We start from the raw sequence: 24,299 nt of genomic DNA on the forward strand, positions 1-24,299 counted from the left end.
TATATATATATATATATATATATATATTATAGGCGGGTAATACCAGATTAGTCTTTTTCCTGTTACTCGACATCTCTTTATCTCTTCAATTTTTGCGAGACAGACTGGTTTGTCCGCTCGGGCTGGTTACGTCAGAACCGGAGATTCCCCATTGACCAATCGGCTTCTGACCGAAGACGCGTTGAGCGCTCATCCTTGGCGAACGTCCCTCCGCTTATTTCCTTCCTGTCTTTCCTTTTTCTCATTCGTTAATGTTGACTTGGATGTTAAAGCGTGTAACCAACTAGTGACCGACCGTTCATAATCGATGGTCGGAATGGATCAGATAATCGTGCACGAGTACCTTGAAAATATCACAGTGAATTGATTATGAATTAACACGTTCATTGCCAAGTTGAAAATTGGAATTTCGTGTGGTGGCCAAATTTTTTTTATTTTTTTATTTAGTTTTTATTGTGCTCAAAATAAGTTAATATATTATTTATATGCTTTTATTATTATGTACATAGGATTTATGTACTCTAAATATCTATTACGCGATAACGCGTGATCGGCCGTTTAGTGAGAACTCACATCACGCGATATCGCGTGACTGGCAATGAACGTGTTAAATATATCACCGACACTGCGCTACTTATAAAATCATCGTTCTCATTCATTAATTAACAAAACATTCTCGATGTTTTTAGTGTCATACATTACATTTATCATCGCATTGTGAGTTACGATCATGACGAAGATATTTTGAAAAATCGACCGTTTCTCCAATTACGAGTTATCTGTTATAAAATCGATAGTTAATTTTATGTTAATGTGTAAATACCAACAGTAATATTACATCATTGTTATAATTTCTCATTTAATAATGTAAGTGCAACATATCACACGTTGTACGTAATGTTGTATATAATTACATTGTTGAATGAAAAATTATAACGCTGTATTAATGTTACTGTTGGTTAGTGTTTTCCGAGTATCAGTCTCAATATGAATGCGGAAGAACGACGAAATATGATATAATTACGTCGTGTCATCAGCGGATTAACAACAACTTAGCTTTATCATTTATCAACTGAATCCCGCTGACTAATACATTTTCAACGGACTGAAGCAAATCGAAGAACGGAAAATCGCGATCCGAGTACAGTTAAGACTCCCCCCCATTTCCTCCCCCCTTTCCTCCCCACTTTGAGAGCTTCTCCGCGCGCTTCTCTTCTCTTCTCCTCGTCTCTTCCTACTTCTTCATCGTCATCTCTTTCGTCTCTTCGCGAATAAGATTAAGAGGGAGAGCTGATGGGTGCCTCACGCGATGGATTCCAACGCGTAATCGCTGTTTATTGCCGTCGAATGCCTTGACATTGGCACTCGATATCCTCGCGCATCCCTCACACGTTCCTCACGAACGCCGCCGGCGTCATCGCACCGTCGTGTCCGATCGTGATGGATCTCCGTCTGCTCGTCGTTCTCCTGATCCTCGGCACCGTTTCCGTCTGTTCTGGCAAAAATACAGGTGCTTCTCGTCGACGGTCGTTCCATGTGTTATTGTACTCCCCTTAATAGGGGGTCGCAATTTTTCAAATTGGCCTTTTGCGTTGTTAATTAACATTATTGCGTGACGATCGTTGTTTGCGTTCGTCGGTGTCGTCATCAGGTTCGTAGAGTCTGAAATTCTCGTAAACACGGTATCGATCATGTAATTTTTCCTTAAGGCGTGAAAATTCTAAATGCTTTAAAATAAGGAAATCTACACTTTTTACGAATTCACGCTGGAGAAGGAGGTTCACGATCGCCTGAGGGTTGATCAATACCCAGTGTAGTGTTTGTACCGTCGCGAAGATTCTTTTTAACTCCGGGGGAGTTTTAAGTTAATTCTAAATTACAAATTGTGTATCTTTGACACTTCTCTCTCTCTCTCTCTCTCTTTCTCTATCTATCTATCTATCTATCTATCTATCTATCTATCTATCTCTCTCGATTCTGAAGTGTTTATATCGGAGAATTTCCAAGAACTGTGCAAAAAAGTTATGTACACACGCATATCCATGTCTGTGTATGTGTATGTGTAACTTAGCTTTTGTGTTTTCCAGGTAACCAAGGTCCCTCCAAGAAAAAGAACATTACCAGACTCAGTGCAGGCATTGCAAACAATCCTTTCCTCCAACGACCCGTGAAGCTTCCCAACGTAGGAGGCAATCCTTTCTTGCAATTCTATGGAAACAAGAGCGAAAGTCAATTGGGAATAGTGTTAAATATCTCTCTGACTACGGAGAACCAAACGTCACATGTGGCAATATTCAGCAGTGGCAATCCCTTCTTAAATTCCGAACCCCATTCACGGATTGATACAATCATACCTTTTAATGCTTCAGGTCCTTTTGCACCAACACCCTTTACGCCAGTCACACAAGTACCTTACAGACCACCGTATTACTATACACCAACACCTCCCAGACCTGAGCCTCCTACGCCTCAGAGACCCTTTTCTGAAGAAGTTAGACCTCCAACCACGCCGTCATTGCTGGATTTGATACCGATCAAGATTGGCCCGACGAAAACAAGATCGGAACTCAGTGAGTGGAATGGATCAGGTTCTAAAATTACATAAACCTGGAGATTAAGAAAAAAAAGAAAGAAAGAACTACAAAGCACAGGCACGATGATCTAAGTCTAAGAAATCTCAAGGCATCCGAGCGAATTCAAAAATTCAGAGATCTCATCGTTAAGTCCGATGCAGATGGTGACGCTTGTAATATTGATTTCAGAGTGCGAAGAATACGTGAGAGAAGTTGTGGGCACAACCAATGTAGCATCTCTAGTCGGCACGTCAGTCGACGTGATCAAAGTGGAGAACACGTGGAGAACGTGTCGGAATGTAAATATTCTCGTAGTCGGCGGCACCGAGGCCGCGATCGGCGAATTCCCGCACATGGTCGCCCTCGGTAGATTCGCTCCTGGCGGATTCATTTTGATATGCGGCGGCACGCTGATCTCGCATACCTGGGTACTTTCCGCTGCGCATTGCACTTACGGGCCAAAGTACATTTCTGTTATTTTTCCTTTCGCTTTAACTTAACATAAGAATTCTTCGATGAGAACTGTTTTTTTGTTCTTTTTTTGGGTTTTTTTGTAATCACTTCATTAGTGACTATAATAATGAAACAGATAAAGTCTCGAACACAGACAAACCTCAGAATTGATTTTCCAGCTTTTCCAGCGTTTCTTCTACGTCACTACAAAATATTTTAATTTCAATAAACAATCGGCTATGGTTATGCGAGAAGGATCCAACCCAAAAAATTATGATTTTCGAGATTTTATTATCAATGGATAGTCTGTACATTTTTTTTACATAAAACAAAAATATGTTTTTCTACATAAAAAAACAAGCCTTATGGGTATTTAAAATTAATTAAAACACAATTTTCATTTTTTACTAGTGCTATTTTTTTAAGAATTAAACTTCAAAGGTTTATAGATATCCTTAAGGAAAAGAAAATGGGCCATGCTTGACTTTTTGAGTAATTGTGAAGAACTTCACAGCTGTTTATACTTTTTAAATCGTGCATCAAATTTTCATCTTCATTTTTCTCGAAACGTATTCCATACGAGTTAGATCTTTCTTACATAAATATGGCTCATTTGTCGAATTGAAAATATTAAATATCAAAGATGCAGGAATCCGCAAGAATCTACAGAGATTACAAAGCTCTGTTTTGCAATTGTTCTTTAAAATAATTGGACTGTTTTTAACGATTCACGATTGTTGCAGTGGCGGTCCGTCTGACGCTCGGATGGGTATTCATTCATTAACGGACCAGCAATCAGGTATCACAATTGCCATCGAGACCACGGTACGGCACCCGGAGTTTAACTCGCCTGCGAGGTACTCGGATATCGCTTTGGTAAAGCTCAAGAAAGCCGTCGCATTTAGTGAATTAATACGACCGGCTTGTCTCTATCAACAATATGACGGCGTGCCTACGGCTGCTTGGGTCAGCGGCTGGGGTGTTACTGAATTCGGTAAGAATCTTTCGTGCAAGAAACCGAAGAATATCAATCAATCTCTGGAGTCGCCAAGACAGAAAATTTAAGGATCTAAAAATTTTAAAAATTTCACTTCTGTTAGGAATTGAGTATTTTCCCCAACACTTCGAGAAGTGACCCATTAGCGATCAACGCGTCTAATTTTCGACATTTATTTCCCCGATATCTAATTTTCCAGAGTTATATTTTCCGTATGAGATCTTTTGATGAAAATAACTTGATTGGGATTCTTTATATCATTTCGTGGCCTTTAGTGAATTAATAAAATGAACGAAATAATAATTTAATAAGCTTGACGATAATTTCAGCCGGGGAACAGGCTGACAAATTGCAAAAGGCTCAGCTGAACTTTATAGACAATCTGGAGTGCACGATACAGCATAACAATTCCAGAGAGGTTCCATACGGCGTCAGGCCGAGCATGATTTGCGCAGGTGATCCTCACGGCGGTTGGACCAAAGATTCCTGCCAGGGCGATTCCGGAGGGCCTTTGCAGGTGATTCATCCGAAAAATCATTGTCTTTTCCAAGTGATTGGCATCACCAGCTTCGGTCAGGGATGCGCGCTCGTCAACTCACCTGGTGTTTACACCAGAGTGTCCCATTATCTACCCTGGATCGAGAATATCGTCTGGCCGCAGGGTCAATGATCGCGATTCGTTCAGCTTTTCAAAAGGTACAAAAGAAACAATTCTTTATTCTCCTCGACTAAATCAGACTTCACAATTGCTTATTCAAGAACTAAATCAGTATCATTTCGACGTCTAAGATCCAAATTGATCGTCGATTAAAAAACAATGTAATGAACATCATTTCACTATGTTCACCGTTTCATAATATTCGCATATTGTATGAGAATAATTTTTGCAATTTTTCAGAAAACGGTCGACGCGATCTGTGCTGACAATTATTATTCGTAAAGAGAACTATTTTAATCAGTGATTGTGAGTGGCTAGTTGTACATGTATATGGTGCTATTTTTAATTGATCATGATAGTGTATAATTGAACAGTCTGCAGTTATGACTAGAATATTGAAACGGAAAGGAGGATCACGGAAAGGTGTGGATCGTAAAGTGTGAGACTGACGCTCGCTTCCTCGGTCTTCTGGGCCTCAGAAATCAGGATATTTTACTATCGTGAATGGTTCGCCACGTGAGCCCGTCACTGTACGGGCCATGCCTCGATGGAAAAAGAATTGACCACCAACTCCTACAACAACGAATGAAAAACGGGTATATAAAAATGGAATATATGGAATCTATATCATGACTTAATATGTTTGACGATGAGAAAAAAATACTCAATATATCTTATAGTCTTTGACCTGAAAGTGCCAATAAATAATTCATACGTTCAACAACTCATAGTAGTTATTACTTATCGTCGAATGTGAATGAGATTCCTTTGATCTGAAAATGCATCTTTTAATTGTACCAGCCTTGTTAAAAGAAAAAAAAAACGCCACGAAATATAAAGATCTTAACGTGTGACAATGGCTAAATTCATAAACAAAGTGTTTACTACCTGAAAAACTTGCAATTCTCAAGGAATTTATCTGGAAAAATCAGAGAATTTAAATGGACATTTGCTTGAAAATCATATCACATTGTTTATAGACAAATGTGTGATTGACTAAATTTTATTTAATATTTTCTTCATTAACCCTTTCGGTACATTTGACGAGTGAGACTCGTCATATGCTTACTTGGGCATAAAATGTGTTACTTTTACATATTAATCCATATAGCGACAAATTAAATCCGTCCCATGGGCATAAAAATCTTAAAATAATTCAGTACTCAAAGGGTTAAGAATCATGAAAAAATAATTCAGGATTTTTCGAATTGATTTTTAATATTAATTAATAAAAAAAAATAGTGCTATAGTTTGCGTAGACGCGAACTTATTAACATTCTGTGCATATACATTTAAAATTGTTTTTAAGTTTTTGCCTAATATTTAAATATTAGTATTTTTTTATGTTTGTACTAAATTTTTAAGCGATTCTCTTTTGTTCTATATCTACATATGTAATTAAAATGTTCAATTATATTGCTCTGATTTTAAAAGATACTGATTTTATGACTAATTCGATATTCAGTATTAAAGACAACATCGTGCAATTTTGTATAATTAAGACAGATATTTATTTCAATGATTTTATGAAAGTGCATTTTGCACTGGTTATGCATTACATAATTTGTTTGTTTATAATTTTTTAAAATAAATATTGAAAATGATATACAATATAAAATATTTATTTTTTAAAGTCCTTTCAAACACAGTTCATTAAAAAATTTTCAAATTTAATCATTGAAACTCGAGTGGCTCTTAATTTTATTTCATAAACTTTTATGAATGATTATTATTTATTATGATTATGATTTATAAACTTTTACAAATGGAAAATATTAAAGACTTTGTACAATAAATATACATTCATTTGCAAGATATATTAAAAAATATTTTCATTTCACTTAGAATTTTTAACAAATTACTTGGAAAATCGGAGAATTTTTTTTGGGTTTGAATAGACACACTTTGATAAAAATCTTAGCACTAATCTTAGTAATTTCTGTGTTACCTGTTTTTTACCCCCAAAAATAGTCTCCAATTCTCCCTCGGTCCGAAATCGTAAGGATTTTGATAAACTTTGCCCTGTGCTTTGTGCTTCTGAGATTCCGTGCTATTGATATGCGCTTCAATGCTCGTCTCTCCCCGGGTGATGAGTCCGGCATGCCACCAAGTCAGGGCACCTACCGCTGCTGACGCAGCGACACTGATCAGACCTGCGAAAATAATCAGTCTTCGTCGCCACTCTTTGGCCTCGTTCTCCGCCGCTTGTTTTGCTATCTCTGCTCGTTCCTCATCGGTTAAATGATCCAACGACTCCGTCTGTATGATCAAACACATATTAATGTTAATTTGAAAAAATGATTAAACTCAATAAAATCGGTCGGTAATCACAAATTTTTTGGATGTAGCGTTCACTCACCATGGGAATTATTTCAGAATTATTAAGGCGTACCGGGTGACCATCCAGTTCCGGCTCCTGCGCAGGGAAGAACTCCTCATAGGCGAGCTCCACGCCAAAAATCATGATGAATATAAAGCCGAACACGGCGAAAGCCATGAACTGGAAGAAGTGTCGATGGTTATAATGCCCGACACAATTATTCAGCCACGCTGCACGTTTTAATTAAGGAAGATACCAATCGTATGGTATTTCGATATAAATATTATCATTCCTCGACACATGCGATGTTATAATTGGTAAAGTAATTGGGTATTTAAATGGATCCACAAGATACATAAGGATACGACAATGATGGTCCATTTTGAGAACACACTTGTTGCAGACAGAGCAGTGGTGTGTTCTGGGTGGTTTTGGCTTGATGCATTTCTTGCAAATACTCACAGCCTCAGGGATAAGGCCACCTTGCGGTGGATAGCCTGGTGGTACTCTCAAACCCATGTAATAGTGGAAGCAAACATTAACCAGTAACCAATTCCCAATTATTAGCAGGATCACCGTAGTGAATGGACTTCGGTTCCACCAGTAGGGCAGACCAACGTAGTATGCGATGTACACTATACTTGCAGTTAGCAGGATCACCATTCCCACAAATGCCTATGGACTGCAATGCTTAGTAAATATATTGTGAGTACGGTGATTTCTTTCTTATATGAAATGAAATACTCTGGGGTGTTTTGCAGAATATTATTATTTGTATGATATATATGTAACTATCAAAAACTATCTTTCTTATATATATAATATAAAATTTTATAATTATTTCCATGTCACGCATAAACTTATATGAAAAGCCCAAAGATAACGTTAAATAATATTCAAGATCTTACAGGACCCAGACAGGCAGTAAAATTCTCGACGAACCAGAACAGAGGTTCCATCAATATATCACAAGCATAACTCCAGTCTAGGAAGTCGTTGTAGAACAGGGATTTGAATGCAATTTGAAACCGCCATAACCTCCGTTTCAAACTAACCCTTAAAATAAATCAAATGAAGTATTCATTAAGTTTACAGATGAACGAGGGAACAACGAGTGAACTTTTTAATTGATATATGTTCAAATGATTAATGAATTAGCAGAAAAACAGTTTGATAAATTGACAGCATTTGATAGTTAGAAATTTCGTAGAATTTACCTTAGAATTTTCGGTACCTTCGTCAAGGACCATCGTATCCTCGCCATTTTCGCTTCTTTCTTCGGATAGACTCAGGTATACTCATAATTTTAACAAATCACAATCATATTTCACGTATTTTGATATACCGATGTCCGTCGCCATCTTACCCGGTTTGCGACATTCCACGAACACCTGCTAAGAAACAGTGATAACGGCTGATAACGGCTAGTAATGCCAGAGTCGCAAGTGTGATAACCTCGATCGATCCGCACGCACACACCATATCCGCCATATTTGTATTAGCCCAAAGAAATGGTTAAACAAGGAACACATTGTGTTGTTGATAAAAATACCATACATTGTCAAGTAACGTTTGAACGTAGACACAAGTAAGTTCTCAATAGACCGGTATTCATAGCCAGATCTTACATTTAAGATCGTCTTAAGTTCATCTTCAGATACTGAAGCGGCTTATTTTATTGGCTACAAAGCATCTGAAGATGAACTTAAGACGACCGTAAATATAAGATCTGATTAAGAATATCGATTATAAGCATGAAATTAATGCAAATGAATCGACAGTTAAAAATTGTCAGCCTTTTATCTTATAAACGGCACTTTCAAACATTATAAATTGCAGTTACCAAAAATATTTATAAATATATGGAAAAGTCCACTGATTATATATATAAATTAAAATATTGTTTCAAATTTATATTTTTAATATTCTAATAAGAGAAAGGGCATTTTCTTTGTTCTCTCTCTCTCTCTCTATTTTCTTTATTTATATATAATATTCTAGTAAAAGGAAGAAAATTTCACTTGTAATGATAAACAATACAGTGGTTCGAGGTACAAAGGTAGATTTCTTTTTTATTTTTGTAGGTATGCACGAGTATACATGCGTTTTAACAAAAGTGCGTCTACATATGTATACGCTACATATGCTAATCCGCTAAACACACGTGTGTGTTTAAAGACACGGCTCGCGTCTGTAACGCTGAGAAATTCGCAATGCGACGGGAATAAATCCACGAAAAACGTCTCTAACAAAGTCGGTAACGTGTAATAGTTTTTCTCGTATATAAGAAGTAGTTAAATCTCAAATCTCAACAATTTGGGGACGAGTGTGGTAAACATTCTCGATATTTCATCTGCCATGAAAGTCGAATTAAATTTTCGTAAGAAAATCTCTCTCTCTTCGAAATTCGGGAATAAAAATTCGGAGTTTCGAGAAACTGAAAAGAATTGAAACGTTCCAGAAACCTGAAAATTAAAAATAAATATATCTAAAATTACAACGATTGAAATATTCGAGATTTGAAAGATTCAAAAACATGGATAGCGAAAGTTCAAACGATTTCACGAGAAGAGATTCACGAGAAAGTCGAACAGTATTATTGCATTGCTACTGATGTGTCACCCATGGCAGACAAGTTGGCTTAATTCTAATATAATAATAATAATTTCTCATTAATATTATAATAACATTACGTAATGTGTATAATAAGGTACAGTATAATCACACGAGGTGTTGACCAGGTTTTAGGAGGACAACATTGATTTCCTTCACTTGGTCCAAAAAGAGTATCATTTTCATTATCGATGGCTAAAGAACTCACGCCAATTCAGCATTCGCATGATAATATATATTATATTAAGATTGAAAGATTAAATTTTTAGAAATGTGAAGAAGTTAGAGCAAAATCGCACCCAAAAGATCAATCGATTAATGCGTATCATTGAAAACGCCGAAGTTTAAACACTTTGAAACGTTACGCGAGTGTATCTAGAGAGAGCAATGATCACTCTAAAAATACTTCAAGTAGATCAAAAGAAATCCCTACATTCTGTGAAATCCATTCGTTCTACATGGATATCATCCGGCTTAGAACAAGAACTCATAAAATTTGAAGTCGATTCTCGACTCTGCAAGTCATAAATCTGCCCTTGCGGATCAAGTTTGTATCAATTAATCTTAATTCATTCACTTCTTGTGCAAGAAGTTGAACACCCGGATGAACCAACGGTTTATTTTCTGCGATATAATTAGTTATTTTAATTAGAATTTTTACAATGCATAATTCCGTAAATGTAATAATTTAATATAATAATAATTAATATAATATAATAATAAAAATAATATAATATAATAATGAATTAATCAATATAATAATGAAAATAATTTAATATAGTAATAATTTCTCAACGATTCAAAATCTCGCAGCTGTAAAGGCTTTCAACGAACTCCAAAGCTGAACTAAATCGTCGGTTCTCTCAGGTCCCTTCGATCGTCATATGACGTACCGGAAGTGTTGTACATGAAAGACTGGGTAGGTAAACCGGGTACATATATATTTACAAAGACACGTGCGGAAGGGTTCTCCAACGTCTTTCCCTTAAGATACGTCTCGAGCAATGATATCTCGGTTCACTACACTGGTTTTCTCTCGCCTCAAATGGCGTCTTGATTTATCTTATGTATTACCTCTGTAAATCATAAGTTTGCGATGATATGACGAGATTTACATAAACTTTTACGCAAATTTCACGATTCACTTAGATTTACAAAATATTACTTAGAGACTTCCGTTCCTTATTTTGGGAAATTTTGAAATACTTTTGATCGATTTTATCGTTTTTGAAACGCAATTATCTTATCATTGACACAACTTTCGTATCCCTTCTTTACTTGCGAAAAAGAGATGGATCGAAAAGAAATCGAGATGCTTCACGTGCCTCGTTATTATTGCTCGAAACTGATAATACGTTAATAGTTTCCGATAGAACGATGAGATTTCATAATACAGTGTCCAGAGTATCGAGACTTCGTAACAATTGTTCGTCCTTCGAGCACCATTGCACCAGCTCTTCGATGGTCACTACGCCGTCCTTATTCGCGTCCATCAACTAAAAAATATGTATAATTAATAAATAATAAAATTAAAAGTTTTGCAATTAAAAAATATTTATTATTAATTAAAGATTGTCAGATATAATTTATATAACTTTGGGAAAAAACTTTGGAAAGAGAAATGTAAATATTTTTTTCAAGCAATTATTGAAGTTAAAAATCACAGAAATAAAACTTTGCGAAACTAATTTCTGTCAATTATCTGTAAATTAGATATCTTTTTTCTCCTCAACTATTTAAGAGCATTGAAAGGTTTTTCCTTACGTGAAAGATGCGATCGACGTGTTCGCGAGCAGCCACGTGTGGTTCGGCGATTTGCGGTTGCGTGTAACGGCCCAGCATCTCATAGATAGACCCCACGACATCCAACATCTCCTCCTTACTTATCAATCCATCCCCGTCCAAATCGTATAGCCCGAACACCCACTGCAGCTTCTCCTCCACCGATCCTCTCGATACTTTCGACAGTATAGAAAGGAACTCCTAAATAAAAAGTTGTTCATATATTTAATTATAAACGCAAATTTTCTAAAAACATTAATAATATTTATATATTAATGATATACTTTATATATATTAATTCTATATTAATGATATACTAAGAAATTTCTATTAACACATTCACTACCGTAGTTTATTTGGAGGATTTTCCTCACAAGCTACCTTGTATTTTCTCTTTTACTTTTAATTGTGCAAAACAGACTGATAATGTGGACATAAAAAATCTCTTTTTGTTGCCACAACATCAAATGATCTCTCGTGAGAGATCGTTGCATCGTTACATATATGTAACGCTGATCGCGAGCGTATTAAAAAAGAATTCTGAATATTTGACTCATAAGAACTTTTATGTAATTTTCGTCATTATTTATCTATGGTATTGTTTACCTCAAAGCTAATTTTGCCCGACGGTTTCCTCTTCATGGTGTTGAAGACGTAATGAGCGTATTGGCTTGCATCTACATAACACGTGGTGTGATTAAAAAAATAAATGCCAATAATTTAAAAGAATATCTAGATACCAAAAAGTCTGCAATTTTATTGTATTTAAAAGATAAAATGATTTTCTATTTTAAGTAAGAAGCTAAAAGAGAGAATTCTGCAAATCGTATGAAAATATATAAATAGAAATTTCATATTTCAGGATTTTATAATTATAATTTTATCCTATATATTGTTATCAATTATATTACCAATAAAATATTTATTATTCGTTTCTTATAATTACTATTGAACGATCACTGAAAAAAACCGCTTTAACGACTTATCACTGTTATCATTCACTCGAGCAATCGTCATCATCATTCCTTTATTACCTCCCTGTGGAAAGAATTGTGAGAATATCTGCTTGAAGGCGTCTTCATCAACCAGGCCGGACGGGCACTCCTGCTTAAAGCCTCGATAGATTAGCTGGATCTCCTTCCTGGAAAACCTAGTGGTAGCCGCGAGAGTGGCGAGTTCCTCCGGCTTGTGTCGGCCGCTAAGGGCTAACGCAGCGCCCCCGGAACTCCCTAAAACGCCCCCGAGTCCTTCAAGCTCTCCCTCTGCAAGTTCGCAAGCCCTTCACTCCTAAGACTGTGTCGCGCCTTCGAGATGCTCCCTCTCTCGTCGCCCATCTTATCAAAACGTGGGATTGACATCCCATCGTTCGGAAGGTCCAGGTAACCCTCCGTCCACCATGACGGCTGAGGGAAGGTTTCCCGTTTATTACCTCCATTTTATTTCAGAGAAAAAGACGCAACAAGGTTTTCTGTGCTTTTTCCTCTAAGTTTTCGAGGAGTCCATTGAGAATGAAACTAATATCTCTGAAGAAAGGGCGGCGTACTCTAGGGGGACCTATACAGTGCGCAGACTTGCAGGCGGAGAAGTCGTGAGAGGCGAGAGAGACAACAGGGGTGAAAAGAGATCGTGGGAGTGTTTCGTACTACAGAAAGTTGCTCGTTCCTGCAACTTATATTGGGGTTTTATAAGTTACATTTATTGAATTCAGATTCTGAAAAGTTACATACATATGTATAAAACGGAGGATATAGATCTATACTTAGCATTTCTTTATCACGTGATTATTTTTAACGAACGTCCATACCTCTCTGTAGCACGAATCAATGAAGAAGAGGGGAGTTGAGAAGATTGAAAGAGTTCGGAGAAGAAATTGCGAGAGCACATTCTTCAGATTTTGAAAGAGTGAAGATAACTCATAGATACGGTTCTACAGTGCTGTGGGTTCCTGTCCGCAAGAGATTTAATCTGAGATACTCCTTGCTATAAGTGTAATAAGATGCAACACGTGCGTGCTTCCAACTTCTGAAAGGGAAAGATATTCTATATGAATATATAATATACCATATGAAACGAATGTATGCTAAATTATATGCTCGAAATAATTCTGTCAAGAATTACTTTTACAAGTGGGAACGTACAACTTGAACAGACACTCTATTGTTTCTTCTTGAAAATGTCAGGGAAGATTACCGAACTGGTTAACTACGGTTACACGCTAAAGTTACACGCTATACTACTAGTTAAAAAACGACAGGGACACGCTATCGGAAAGAGTCTAATGTGACACTAGAAGAGGACTACGGATTATTTAAGCAATTTTCTCAACAGTAATCGCACGACGGGAATCTAAGAGTCTAAAAACAGAATGTAAGAATTTAAGCAGTGAAACATAAAGATCCGAGTACGGAGAGAAAGCTAAAAATAAAGAGTCTGAATATCCAGGTGATATCGGAAGAAAGATCTATATAAATATAAAAAATATCTAAACTCAAGCGTTAAGAAATTCTAAAACCTAGAAAGTTAAAAAAAATTCGGGAGTTGTAAAATTCAGAGATGAGGTGGTCTATTAATTTCAGAAAAAGTTTTAGAAAATCCAAGAGTATATAATAGATTAAGACTCGTGTGGCAAATCTGTGTCGCCCGTGATTTACTGGAGGCAATTTGGCAAGAATCACTTTTTAAGAGGCTGCGACATTTTGATTATCCCCTACGCATGCTGCGAACATTAGCTCCAGTCCCGGGTATCCGGGGTTGCCATAGTAACGTTGCAGCTCCTCTACTCCGTGCTTTCTGACCACCCCTTCCTTCTGCGAAAATATACGCGAGGAGATGCGGAGAAACCTCACTGCCGAGATTAGTTCTTCGAAGAACGGAGAGATTTCGGGCTGTCGCAAAATTGACAACTAACGTTCGTCGATTCTTTTCCGATTGAGTTGATTTATACATAGAACGTCAGGAATCATTCTATCATCCAAAAAGTATCACTGTCCGAGAATTTAAGAATCTATGTATCCAAAACTATGGAAGAATGAACAATCCAAGGATCTCCAGGAAATTGAAACGGAAGGATCTAATAATTTAAAAATTGCTTCGAAGAATTAAACATAAGGTTCAAGTGAACAAAAATTTTCAGAATACTGAGGTGTGCCATGGACAGACAAAGAGCAGATAGTTAATTAAAGACACCGGAAGACTCGATAATTCAAGGAGGGGGAGGGTCGCTTGAGATTCTCGCAATAAAAGAACCGAGTCGGGGAAATTTGAAAAGTCAGAATAGTCAGAATCTCTGTGTAGGAATCTCAGAAAACACAAAACTGTCGTGGAGAAATGGACACAGGTAACGCAAATCATCGGAAAGAACAAAGGAAGAATGAATCCGAGACTTCGCAAATTTCAAAGGCCGTGTATCTAAACATCCAAAAACCCCCGAAATTGATACGAAACCGAGAAATTTGGTGAAAGGGGAGAAAGTATCCAAGAATATCAGCCGAAGGGATGCATTCAGAAACTCGAGTCAAGTCCAGAGACATGACCCTCGGACACAGTCCCCGTGCGACAGAAGGGTTGGATTTAGCCCTACGTAAAAGCAACCATTCACGAGGGCACGTGAACACTACTATGTACGTACAAACAGACAGACAGACCAGGCAATTTGCTTTGGCTTTCCAGAGTGGAAGGGTGAGAGATAGAGAAGAGAGGACCCATATCACTGATCACCGCACCTTCGTGCTGCATTCGGTAGGTTTAGGCTTATCACCCCCCCCCGGCTGTCACTTCCGCTTGTCAACGACGCTCTCCGCTGAGTATCGACTGGCCCCAAGTCAATGGCTGTGCACGTCGCACGTCAAGCGGTACATCGACTGGCCCACACGTACGTCACAGGAGGAAGGAGATAGCTCGATCGGCACCCTACAGTCGTCGTACCGGTCGTCCGAACTTACTCTTGTCGCGACTCTTACGCGCCTTCATCGGCTTCACACACACTTCCTGCCTTTGATTTCAACGACGGGATATCGGTTCACTCGATTCACTGATCGGCGCGACGCGTCCCGAGAAGCTCTCTCTCTCTGAAACGAACTCCGCGCACACACGGAGCGGAGAAGAGACAAAGAGGGAGGGAACAAATGAGTGAGGGTATGGACCACCACCACGCAGTTGCGGATGCTGCGCACAGAAAGCTGTCGGTGGAGGATGGATGCAGTCGCGCTGATAATGCCATACTGAACCGCACCGAGCCGACGGCGGAACGTCGCTTTCACCGCGCAAGTGCGGTGATCCTTGACACCCTGTTAGCGTAGTGACGACTTAACGAGTTCTTCGACTTACTTATGATACGTAGCACGAAACGTGCTACTGAAACTCGTCTCGAATGTTCAGAACTGAAAATGATTTGGAATTGTGTTTTAAAAAAACTTTGATTTAGAACGATCGCTTGTATGATTTTCCTAAGGATGCAGAAAAAAGAACCAGGATGAGAAGTTAAGTAGAGAGAAAATTAGGTCACGCTTAAAGTTATAATCGGCGTTAGATGAAATGACCTTAAGCACTTAAAAACGTCGTAAAAGTTTCAAGAGCTTTAAGAATGTTAAGTCTTGGAAGTCTTGCGATTCTCTAGAATCTTGAAAGCTTGCACGGTCTCTCTTGAGAGCTCAGGAATGTTAGAACCTTCTACGAAACTGTAAATATGTTATATTGCGAAAAATAAAACTGACAGCTTCGTTGTTTTATCGGAATTTCAGTTGTCTTATGTCCGTTCAATAATAGCACTGTCGAGGAAACTCGCCGTGAGATACTTGCAGCTGACAAGTCGAGCAACTTTAATAACTGTCTCGATTTAAAAATAGACATTTGCCTATTAACATGGCAAATTACATGATTTTGAGGATATGCTAACGTATCCGACTGACGAATTGTCAAATCTCACATGACTGTACATGTGTGTACAAACAAAGCGATTCATCTTTCAATTTTCAAACGACAAAGTAACAAAGAGGTTCCTCTTTCAATTTTAGAGCAAATTCCAGAACCAATTTTAGATTCGTGCCAATTTCACGATAATTTTTGAAGAAAGAGACATATGTCGAATGTTACCTTCGAAAATTTGTCAATCGCTCGAAATCTCCTGTGAGGCATGCACTTCTTTTGGACACCTTCTATATCGACCCGCTGGCAAGGCAAGTTGACGAAGGGAAATAAATCAATCTAATCGGTTTCCACCAAAATAGCAGACAGTTATTTATTCACGATGTTCGCACACTCGCATCACCCAAGGCGTATGAAACGTCGATATCACTTGAAAGTCACTGTCGAAGAGTTTAAACGTTTCAATAAATCGATCGTATTCATTGTACACGTGAAATCGTGAGGGGAAATTTCGTAAAAGAAAATACATAAATATTCCTACGACGAATCTCTCGCATTTGTGTATTACTCTTCGTCGATTTTAACAGTCCGTTTACCAACTTTTATCACTCTTCGTATCTTATTCCTTAGACACACGTAAACTTTTGTCACACAGTGTATATCTCTCAATCTCGGTCTCCTGTAAATATTTTACGAACTCTCCGTGGACCTCGAGACTTTTTCCGTGTAAACAAACGCGGCGTACGTAAGTCGATATGTAAAAGTAGCACAAAGCGAGAACCTGAGTCTATTCTATCGTAGTTTGCTACGTCGTGTCAAATTATAATAGAGCAAAATATATATATATATATATATAGCTTTAATAAACATTACAATTTGATACCGCATTATATGTCGTACGGCTAATAACCGCGAACGAGTATGATCGCCACCGGCAATAATTACAGATGTCAGAGAGAGCTTAGTTACAAGCTCGATAACACTACTGGTTCAAGCAAGCGTTATCTACCTAGACTCCCTTTCCTAAATAAATCCCCGGGCGATGCCGAGAGACGTTTTCCGATTCGGATTGGTGTTCCCGTTTTCCGTCAACGATCGAGGAGCAGCGTCCGCAAATCTGGCAACCGATGACATCTCTCGATTTCGTCGAGCGGGGCCAATCGACGATGAAGATATCGTCGATTGGTCCCGGCCCGGTGGCACCATCTAATGGTACCAATCTGACGGTACCACAATGTGCCCGACATCGCAATCGGAGCGCTTTATGGCACTTTTCGCGCTAAAAGTCCGGCTCGAATTCGAAATCCGTCAGGGGGGCGACGAGCAGACGAAATTCCGCCATACAGCTAGCAGAGCAGCAGCATGAACGTCGCCGGCGACATCGCGCAGCTGTCCTACAAGGAACTGCAGGCCCTGGCCTTGAGGTACCGCGTGCCGGGCAACATCAAGGTGAGAGCTGTCATCATCTTGCCGATCGCGTCGGCGCTGACGATGCCCGATTCCCCGTCCGTTGATTCCGCCTCGCCTGTCCCTGTCCGCTCGCCCCATCGCGTAAGCAACCGATCGGTAGAGATGGGACTGATCGTGCTTCGGGTCAAGAGATTCGATGTCACCGATTCGAGGTTAAACGGCGGTTGATCATGCGCTGTCACCTCGATCAGGACACTTCTTGCGGCAGGAAACCAAGTATTCTAACCAAGAGCGGTCGCTTCAATTCGCCGATGCCATATCACCGTCGTCGTCGTTATCACCGTGCGAAGGGTTACCCGAGTCGGTCGCGACTGATCGGCGTTAGATTTGCGTCTATTGAGACGTTATCTAACTGTTTTGATCCATTTGGTCAGGATGGATATGAACGATCGAAGCAGCCGGTACGAGAAAGCCGTGACCATCGTTGTCGCCGTTGCGAGATCAGGAACACCTGGGCAACGGTCGACCTAATCACTTTCCGTATTTGCACATCTCGAAATTACGATCTAACGGAGGATGGAGAATCCTGATTCTGAGTATTAATCCCTCCAAGTTCTACAAGTGTAATACGATTGATCCGGCAAACGTCATGTCAGTTGCACTTTCTACACTTTGTACCCTTTTTTCTTCTAATCCCGGAGATTGAATATACATTCATTTCCCAGGTAGACGTGTTTCGGTATATCGTCTACATTGCATCGTGATCAGCATAAGTACTTTGAGATGCGTCCTCATATATACAGTAAGCTTTTTATCAATATATAAAAGACCATCTGATACCGTGAAAACTACGGCGATATTTTGACGCCATGAATGTTACTGCTTATTTTGCCCGAAAGAGAACACAATTCTGGGATTATTGCGATAATAAGTCAATTTTTTCTTGTTAAAATTATGGCGTAGTAAAAGAGTATTTCTTAAAATAAACACATCTTAAACATGTGGTGTTGCAGTTGCGTCGCAAAATATACATTAAATGTTTACATACTGTGTTCAGTATTTTTGTCTATCTAGTTCGTGCCTTTTCTTTTTTTTCTAAATTTCGGGAATAAATGTACATTTATTTTGTTATAAACGTAAAAAATGTGATAAGGTGCAGCTGAGATTAATAGTGCAATTGTCATTGACGAAACGTTCGCACAATTGTCGACTAACGCTAACGTCACACTTGAATCGAATATCTGATTGTATCTATTTGTTTTAAGTAGATATGAACGATCGTAATAGTCCCTCTGAGGGAGTAATCATTATTGTTGTATTATAAAATCTAGGTTGGACGAACGATTAGTCGGCATGCTAAGCACCTAGTTATAATTTTCTTGCAAAAAATTCAGAATGTTGCATTAATTATTTAAAATCGAGATGTTTGACTTTCAATCAAAAACTACACCTGTGTCATACTTATAAACTTCAAACACTGTCAGACGTTTATTATCAATTTTTTAATAATGAATTTATCTTCATATCTCGATTTAAATTTTGATCATATTTTTTTTTTTAATAAAATTCGATAAAAATTTCGATCGAAATTCAGTCAGATATCGTGTACAAAAATGTTCTGATTTCACATCTCGTGAATGTTTTTACTCGATAATGTGTAAGTTCCTTTTCCATTTTTATTGTAATTTTTGCCAAAGTTTTTTAAAGTAAACTCTAGCGCCAGTTTCTTCTAACAAGTAGTCATCATGATTCCTCAATTGCAGAAGAAAGTTTTGGTTAAAGTGCTGCAAGCCGCCAGAAGCGGGAATGAGGCCGAATTCAGCCGACTACTGCAGGAACTGAGGAAGAACCGTAAGAGGAAGACGAGGAAGCCGAAGGATCCTAAGCTCGGGCTAACATCCACGCCGTTGCATAGTCCCGAGTACGTAATGGCTGACGACGACTATTACTGCCAGCAACAACAACAGCAGCCGCAACAGCAGCCACCTTACCAGTGGGTAAGGTGTTTTCTGAGTCTTGCCAATTCTTTTCCGCAACTACAATTGCACTCAGAAAGTTGCCTAAAAATCGTGTAACACACAAATCGCTCTTTCCCTTTCATTTCTTTGAAGAAAAGTCAGAATAAAACATGCACCGCATAAATCTGCCACTGAAACCGTGGAAAGATAACACGATAAACCTCTTCGCCTGGCGACTAGCGAAACGGCCATGATTGACTTCGGACAAAGTATTTTCCATTGTTGCAGATCGGCGCCGAAGAGGAGATCATGAGCAGGGACGACGACAAAATCCCGCACTACGACGAGTTCAAGCAGTTTCTGCTCAAGAGGATCCAGCGGGAGTTCCAGACGTGCGACACCAACAACAACAACCAGGACCTGAGCATCATGGACCTGCGAACGGCGACAGGCATCTCACCGAACATGCAAGCGATCTCCCTCGATGTGCCGAGTTATCCCAAGGCGAGTTTGATCAACAACGCGGACCCGCTCGCAATGTCCAGCATGGACCGACCGAGCTACCAAGTGCTGAAAGAGCCGGAGGGCAACTCGCAAGGTCCATTCTTACTGAAGAGGATGTTACAGGCGCCGGTGGGTGCCAACTTGGGCGAGATCGCCAGCTCGCTGTTTTGGGCAAGCAATCTGCTGGATAATTCCGACACTCTGACCGCCGAGTCCGAAAGCAACGAGAACGAAGATCAACTGGAGGCCACCGCAAACACCAACGAGTATTATAGCCTGCTAAAGAATACCAAGGGAGAGTTCCTGCTGAATGAGGCGAACCTGAGAAATGTGGACGCGCTGGTGCCTCAGGTTTCCGGAGTCCTCGCCAGCGAGGACCAGTACAGGTATCCCGATGACTTGGACAATCGTCAGAACTATCAGAACTGGACCGTCACCAGCGTAGAAGTGCCCGAGGGGGACCTGCAGTCGTCCAAGATGTTCCACACGATTTATTACAACAACAACACGGACTCCGTCATGTCCGCACACGCCGCGGACAACAATCTGCCATATCAGTCGTATCAGGTCAACACCGAGGCCTGCAACGGCAGTCAAAACTTCCTCAACTTCGACACCGGTTACGTGACCGGCGGCACCGACATGATCACGGCCAACGACACAGCCGACATATATTACCTGCAAAATTCGGGCAAGAACGGCGAAGATATCGGCGCGGGATATTTCCGCGGTGTCGAGCCGCTCGTGCAAAATTGCGCACAGCAGGGCGTCTACGCGAACGGTCAGCAGACGTTCTCGAGCGATATACGTGGCAGCTCCGAAGCCACCTACCAGTACCTGTATCCTCGGTTCGCGCAGGAGACGGATCACACGTTGCACGAGCAATTGGAGAGCCAACAGGTTGCCGATGGTAACGTCGTGGCCGAGGTGGATTGTGTTGTCAACCAGGCGACCAGTGCAGCGAGCATGCAAGTATCGGTGAATGGTGCGCGTTTGTCTCACTTATTTCACTATATCGATTTTCACGGCCTGCACAGATTTAACGATCGCTTTAGCATATCTTGAAAGAGTATATCGTTCGTAAAGTATGCATTATGTAAATGTCTTACTTTGGTCGCGCACGCGTGACAAGCAACAGGCACCCGTTTCCCGCTCTAATTAATTCGCCCGATTCGTCAAAATCAGGAACGATGGAGCCGTTTTGGCCGAAGTGGACCGCCCAGATCAGCGACAATAATCTGGAGAACATCCTCAACTACAACGCGTCGAAGCATGTGGACTATACCAAGCTGGGCCAGACGTCCTGCGTGTACTGTTACGTGGCGCCGATCGTCTCGCAGAGGTCCAGCCTGGCGAACAACACCTGCTCGCAAACGCGGAAGTACACCGCCGAGCAAAGGCAGCATTCTTTCTCAGCCTACTGGATGCTCTACAACGACACCTCGCAGGGCATGCGAATGACGAATATGCCCGGTGATTACCATAAGCCTGAACAGTCTGCGACGAGGACAACAGCGGCCGGTACGTCGACGATGCACGCGAATACCGTTCCCAGCAATGATGACCTGAGGGAGATCGACATCGAGGCTCCGATCAACGACGTGTGGATGAATCAGTATGAACCGGCGACGATCACCGAGGACATCCAAGTGTCGGACTCGCTCTTCTGCAATGTCACCGCCGTGCGGATCGATGACATCCCCACGTCGGATATCGCCAAGACTTAAAGCACGCTCACGAATCGTGGCTCGAGGAAGAAACGTTGCCGTCTGGGCCACGGAATGACAACGAAGGATGTTCCAGAACAACCGCCGACTATTTCATTTCCACACCGCGGACAGATAACCGCGGACGCGTTATTAAGCGGCGGGCTCGGAAGTGGGATGATCACCGAAGCTCTTTCATCATTCGAGCCCCGCGCTTCTGCCACGACACCTGAGCAATTATTTCGCGAGATCGCCGTTTCCACGCTCTTCCGTTTCCACGTCAACGACTGACACGTGCGATTATTTGGCCGGTTTGGTAGTGCCGATATCCAGGCCAGAAATCAATACCAAGAAATGGAAACAGAATGGTCGATATTATCTCGCAGATAGACGGTCGATTCTACCTGAGAACGTTTCTATGACGCTTCCCCTTCGCCTTCATTATATTCCTACTTCCCAGAGAGATAAATACTTCAGGGCTAATGCGACCAATGTCATCCCGCATCTTTGAAATAGAGAGACAAACGTATCTCATTCTCCCCCCCTCCTACCCCTTCCCATTCCACATCTCGAAAATATGGCGATTAAAATCTTATGTTATTAAGTATTCACACTTATTCGCGATACCGCGCGATGTGAGGATTTATGTTTTTTTGTGTAATCTTAAAATTTCGGGAAAAATCGTTTTTCCCCCATTTTTCCACGGATTTCTTCGGCTTGTGTTTCAAGGGTACAAAAATTTGTTTAAAAAAATTCACATATTTCGGTTAAAACTTGCCACATTTACTTTTTTCCGCGAATAAGATATAAAAAATCAAAGAAATTCATGAAAAAATAAAAAAAAGGGTTTTTTTCCAAAATTTTAAGATTATATTTTTTCTTAAGCTAAGGATCTTGAGAATTTTTATAATAGGAATTCACAGTACGATTCTTACGTGCCTTTTGTTAGATTACGCAGCGAGCCTGCAATGTATATATATATATATATATATATACTGCAGGCTCGCTGCGTAATATATATATATTTTGTATATTTTAATATAATTATAAATAAAGTTCAAGGGAGCATAAAAAATATACGTGTCCACACTTCTATGCGGTAATGAAAAAATGAACAAAGAAACTTATACGAGAGGAAGTTGGTCGTAAGTAAACAAAGAAATTACTAAGTAAAACTTGAAAAGCGATCAACTTTTCACAACTCACCCGATACGGAATCTGGCTGAAATTGCGAGCGGATGTAGTTCTTCAGCTTCACAGAGATCGACTCCTTTCTTCGTCCTTTGTACGCACTGATTTCGCTGTCTATATCGGCTGTGTCCTTTTTCCGCTCCGAAGATCTTCCCGGTGTTACGTGTACGCTATACATTTTCACTGATGCGTCGTTGATTCGTAACAACTAAATCCTGTCGCTTCTTTGGAAGAATGACGTTCTCCGTTCTTAAATCAATCGACTTTGTTTTCAATGAAAAACTGCGTCTTCAAAAAATCAAAGTAAACTCATTAGAGAAATCGAAAAATTGAAATAAACAAAATGCGATAGGCGAGATTGATAAATCAACGAAATGTTTTTCGGTTTGCGACATGTTAGAAATTCCAAATTCTATGTGGTAAAGGACAGAACCTCACAGAACTTATGAAAATTGGATTTCGGTGCAATTGGCTGAAAATTTGATTTGTTGTAGTTCTTATCGTACAGATGAAAAGATTCAATCATTAACACAACATCCAGTAATCAACTTTTTTAATTTGTATGAGGCACCAATTATATATATATATATATATATATTTATATATATATTTCCAGATAGACAGAAATGTTGAACATGGTATGCAAACATTTAATACTTTGTGATGCAGTTACACCGATACAAGTTTAAAATATACTTGTTTTAATAAATACTCGTTTATTATATCATAATTTTACTTAAAAAGTATTGACTTTTCATTACTATAATAATTTTAGATTAATTGCGTTCACTTTTGGCCAAAATAAGTAACAATATTTATAGCATCAGAATATCCCCGTAATTTTTACGATATTAGAAGATATATATTGACGTTTTATTTATTACGCCATAATTTTAATAAAAAAATATTGACTTTTTATTACTATAATAAATTCGGATTAATTGCGTTCTCTTTCAGATAAAATAAACAGCAATATTTATGATATCAGAATATTTCTGCAATTTTCACATTACATTATTTTCTTTTATATACTGACATACTCATTTATTACGTAATAATTGCATAATTTTAATTAAAAAGTTAAATTTATTACGTAATAATTACATAATTTTAATTAAAAAGTATTGATTTCTTATTATTATAATAAATTCGGATTAATTGCGTTTTCTTTCGGGCAAAATAAGCAGCAATATTTTACAGAACATCGTCGCGATATTATCATAATTTTCGCAGTATCAGATGATCTTTTATATATTGGCCAAGTGCTTGTT

General features: G+C 39.3%; 5 protein-coding genes across 15 annotated transcripts in view; 3 read left to right on the forward strand and 2 right to left on the reverse strand.

Annotated features, from left to right (window-relative positions):
* The window catches only part of LOC106746142, a 37,125-nt gene extending 34,954 nt beyond the window's left edge, over positions 1 to 2,171 (forward strand). For both annotated transcript variants that reach the window (XM_014622380.1, XM_014622381.1), the window contains one exon: positions 2,088 to 2,171. In XM_014622380.1, coding sequence (XP_014477866.1) covers positions 2,088 to 2,091 — 4 coding nt within the window. In that variant the 3' untranslated portion in view covers positions 2,092 to 2,171. The remainder of the gene's footprint in view (positions 1 to 2,087) is intronic.
* LOC106746148 (serine protease snake-like) lies at positions 121 to 5,013 on the forward strand. Of its 2 annotated transcripts, none has more exons than XM_014622393.1 (5): positions 121 to 339; positions 1,277 to 1,510; positions 3,770 to 4,020; positions 4,353 to 4,719; positions 4,922 to 5,013. In XM_014622393.1, the coding sequence occupies exons 1-4, from the start codon at positions 308 to 310 to the stop codon at positions 4,691 to 4,693; spliced, it is 858 nt and encodes a 285-aa protein (XP_014477879.1). In that variant the 5' UTR covers positions 121 to 307; the 3' UTR covers positions 4,694 to 4,719; positions 4,922 to 5,013. The 2 variants fall into 2 exon arrangements, with proteins under 2 accessions (XP_014477879.1, XP_014477878.1); XM_014622392.1 differs by lacking the exon at positions 121 to 339 and adding an exon at positions 2,763 to 3,036 and having other exon boundaries at positions 900 to 1,510.
* A 129-nt stretch (positions 5,014 to 5,142) lies between these two features.
* On the reverse strand, positions 5,143 to 8,479 carry LOC106746146 (probable palmitoyltransferase ZDHHC16). Of its 5 annotated transcripts, none has more exons than XM_014622386.1 (6): positions 8,219 to 8,479; positions 7,910 to 8,051; positions 7,367 to 7,676; positions 7,041 to 7,231; positions 6,630 to 6,940; positions 5,143 to 5,254 (listed from the first exon to the last, which is right to left on the reverse strand). In XM_014622386.1, exons 1-6 carry the CDS (start codon positions 8,263 to 8,265, stop codon positions 5,164 to 5,166), a joined length of 1,092 nt encoding a protein of 363 aa, XP_014477872.1. In that variant the 5' UTR covers positions 8,266 to 8,479; the 3' UTR covers positions 5,143 to 5,163. The 5 variants fall into 5 exon arrangements, with proteins under 5 accessions (XP_014477872.1, XP_014477870.1, XP_014477873.1 ...); XM_014622384.1 differs by having other exon boundaries at positions 7,910 to 8,057; positions 8,219 to 8,477; XM_014622387.1 differs by having other exon boundaries at positions 7,041 to 7,181; positions 7,464 to 7,676; positions 7,910 to 8,057; positions 8,219 to 8,476.
* Positions 8,480 to 10,335: 1,856 nt separating this feature from the next.
* On the reverse strand, positions 10,336 to 23,301 carry LOC106746150 (Kv channel-interacting protein 2-like). Of its 5 annotated transcripts, none has more exons than XM_014622396.1 (5): positions 23,044 to 23,301; positions 12,431 to 12,658; positions 12,003 to 12,073; positions 11,379 to 11,597; positions 10,336 to 11,110 (listed from the first exon to the last, which is right to left on the reverse strand). In XM_014622396.1, exons 1-5 carry the CDS (start codon positions 23,204 to 23,206, stop codon positions 11,000 to 11,002), a joined length of 792 nt encoding a protein of 263 aa, XP_014477882.1. In that variant the 5' UTR covers positions 23,207 to 23,301; the 3' UTR covers positions 10,336 to 10,999. The 5 variants fall into 5 exon arrangements, with proteins under 5 accessions (XP_014477882.1, XP_014477885.1, XP_014477883.1 ...); XM_014622399.1 differs by lacking the exon at positions 23,044 to 23,301 and adding an exon at positions 15,338 to 15,599 and having other exon boundaries at positions 12,431 to 12,625; XM_014622397.1 differs by lacking the exon at positions 23,044 to 23,301 and adding an exon at positions 15,338 to 15,599.
* LOC106746144 lies at positions 17,529 to 21,858 on the forward strand. The gene is made up of 4 exons (XM_014622382.1): positions 17,529 to 17,708; positions 19,433 to 19,666; positions 19,898 to 21,116; positions 21,317 to 21,858. The coding sequence occupies exons 1-4, from the start codon at positions 17,622 to 17,624 to the stop codon at positions 21,856 to 21,858; spliced, it is 2,082 nt and encodes a 693-aa protein (XP_014477868.1). The 5' UTR covers positions 17,529 to 17,621.
* Positions 23,302 to 24,299: the final 998 nt, after the last annotated feature.

The sequence above is a fragment of the Dinoponera quadriceps genome, unplaced genomic scaffold (genome assembly GCF_001313825.1).
Source record: "Dinoponera quadriceps isolate SergipeBrazil2010 unplaced genomic scaffold, ASM131382v1 scaffold1739, whole genome shotgun sequence".
Lineage (NCBI taxonomy): Eukaryota > Metazoa > Arthropoda > Insecta > Hymenoptera > Formicidae > Dinoponera > Dinoponera quadriceps.

What these genes read in the sequence shown, in the direction of transcription:
- LOC106746150 (XM_014622396.1), bottom strand. Translation starts at nt 23,206, where the DNA reads ATGTATAGCGTACACGTAACACCGGGAAGATCTTCGGAGCGGAAAAAG. An exon ending in ACAATTCTTTCCACAGGGAG is followed by an intron (nt 12,074 to 12,430) that starts GTAATAAAGGAA and finishes CGTGTTATGTAG; the next exon opens with ATGCAAGCCAATACGCTCAT. An exon ending in ACGTCGATCGCATCTTTCAC is followed by an intron (nt 11,111 to 11,378) that starts GTAAGGAAAAAC and finishes CATATTTTTTAG; the next exon opens with TTGATGGACGCGAATAAGGA.
- LOC106746146 (XM_014622384.1), bottom strand. Translation starts at nt 8,265, where the DNA reads ATGGCGAGGATACGATGGTCCTTGACGAAGGTACCGAAAATTCTAAG. An exon ending in AAGGTACCGAAAATTCTAAG is followed by an intron (nt 8,058 to 8,218) that starts GTAAATTCTACG and finishes ATTTATTTTAAG; the next exon opens with GGTTAGTTTGAAACGGAGGT. An exon ending in CAAAATGGACCATCATTGTC is followed by an intron (nt 7,232 to 7,366) that starts GTATCCTTATGT and finishes TAAAACGTGCAG; the next exon opens with CGTGGCTGAATAATTGTGTC.
- LOC106746148 (XM_014622392.1), top strand. Translation starts at nt 1,441, where the DNA reads ATGGATCTCCGTCTGCTCGTCGTTCTCCTGATCCTCGGCACCGTTTCC. An exon ending in CATTGCACTTACGGGCCAAA is followed by an intron (nt 3,037 to 3,769) that starts GTACATTTCTGT and finishes CGATTGTTGCAG; the next exon opens with TGGCGGTCCGTCTGACGCTC. An exon ending in CTGGGGTGTTACTGAATTCG is followed by an intron (nt 4,021 to 4,352) that starts GTAAGAATCTTT and finishes CGATAATTTCAG; the next exon opens with CCGGGGAACAGGCTGACAAA.
- LOC106746144 (XM_014622382.1), top strand. Translation starts at nt 17,622, where the DNA reads ATGAACGTCGCCGGCGACATCGCGCAGCTGTCCTACAAGGAACTGCAG. An exon ending in AGCAGCCACCTTACCAGTGG is followed by an intron (nt 19,667 to 19,897) that starts GTAAGGTGTTTT and finishes CTTCGGACAAAG; the next exon opens with TATTTTCCATTGTTGCAGAT. An exon ending in CATGCAAGTATCGGTGAATG is followed by an intron (nt 21,117 to 21,316) that starts GTGCGCGTTTGT and finishes CGTCAAAATCAG; the next exon opens with GAACGATGGAGCCGTTTTGG.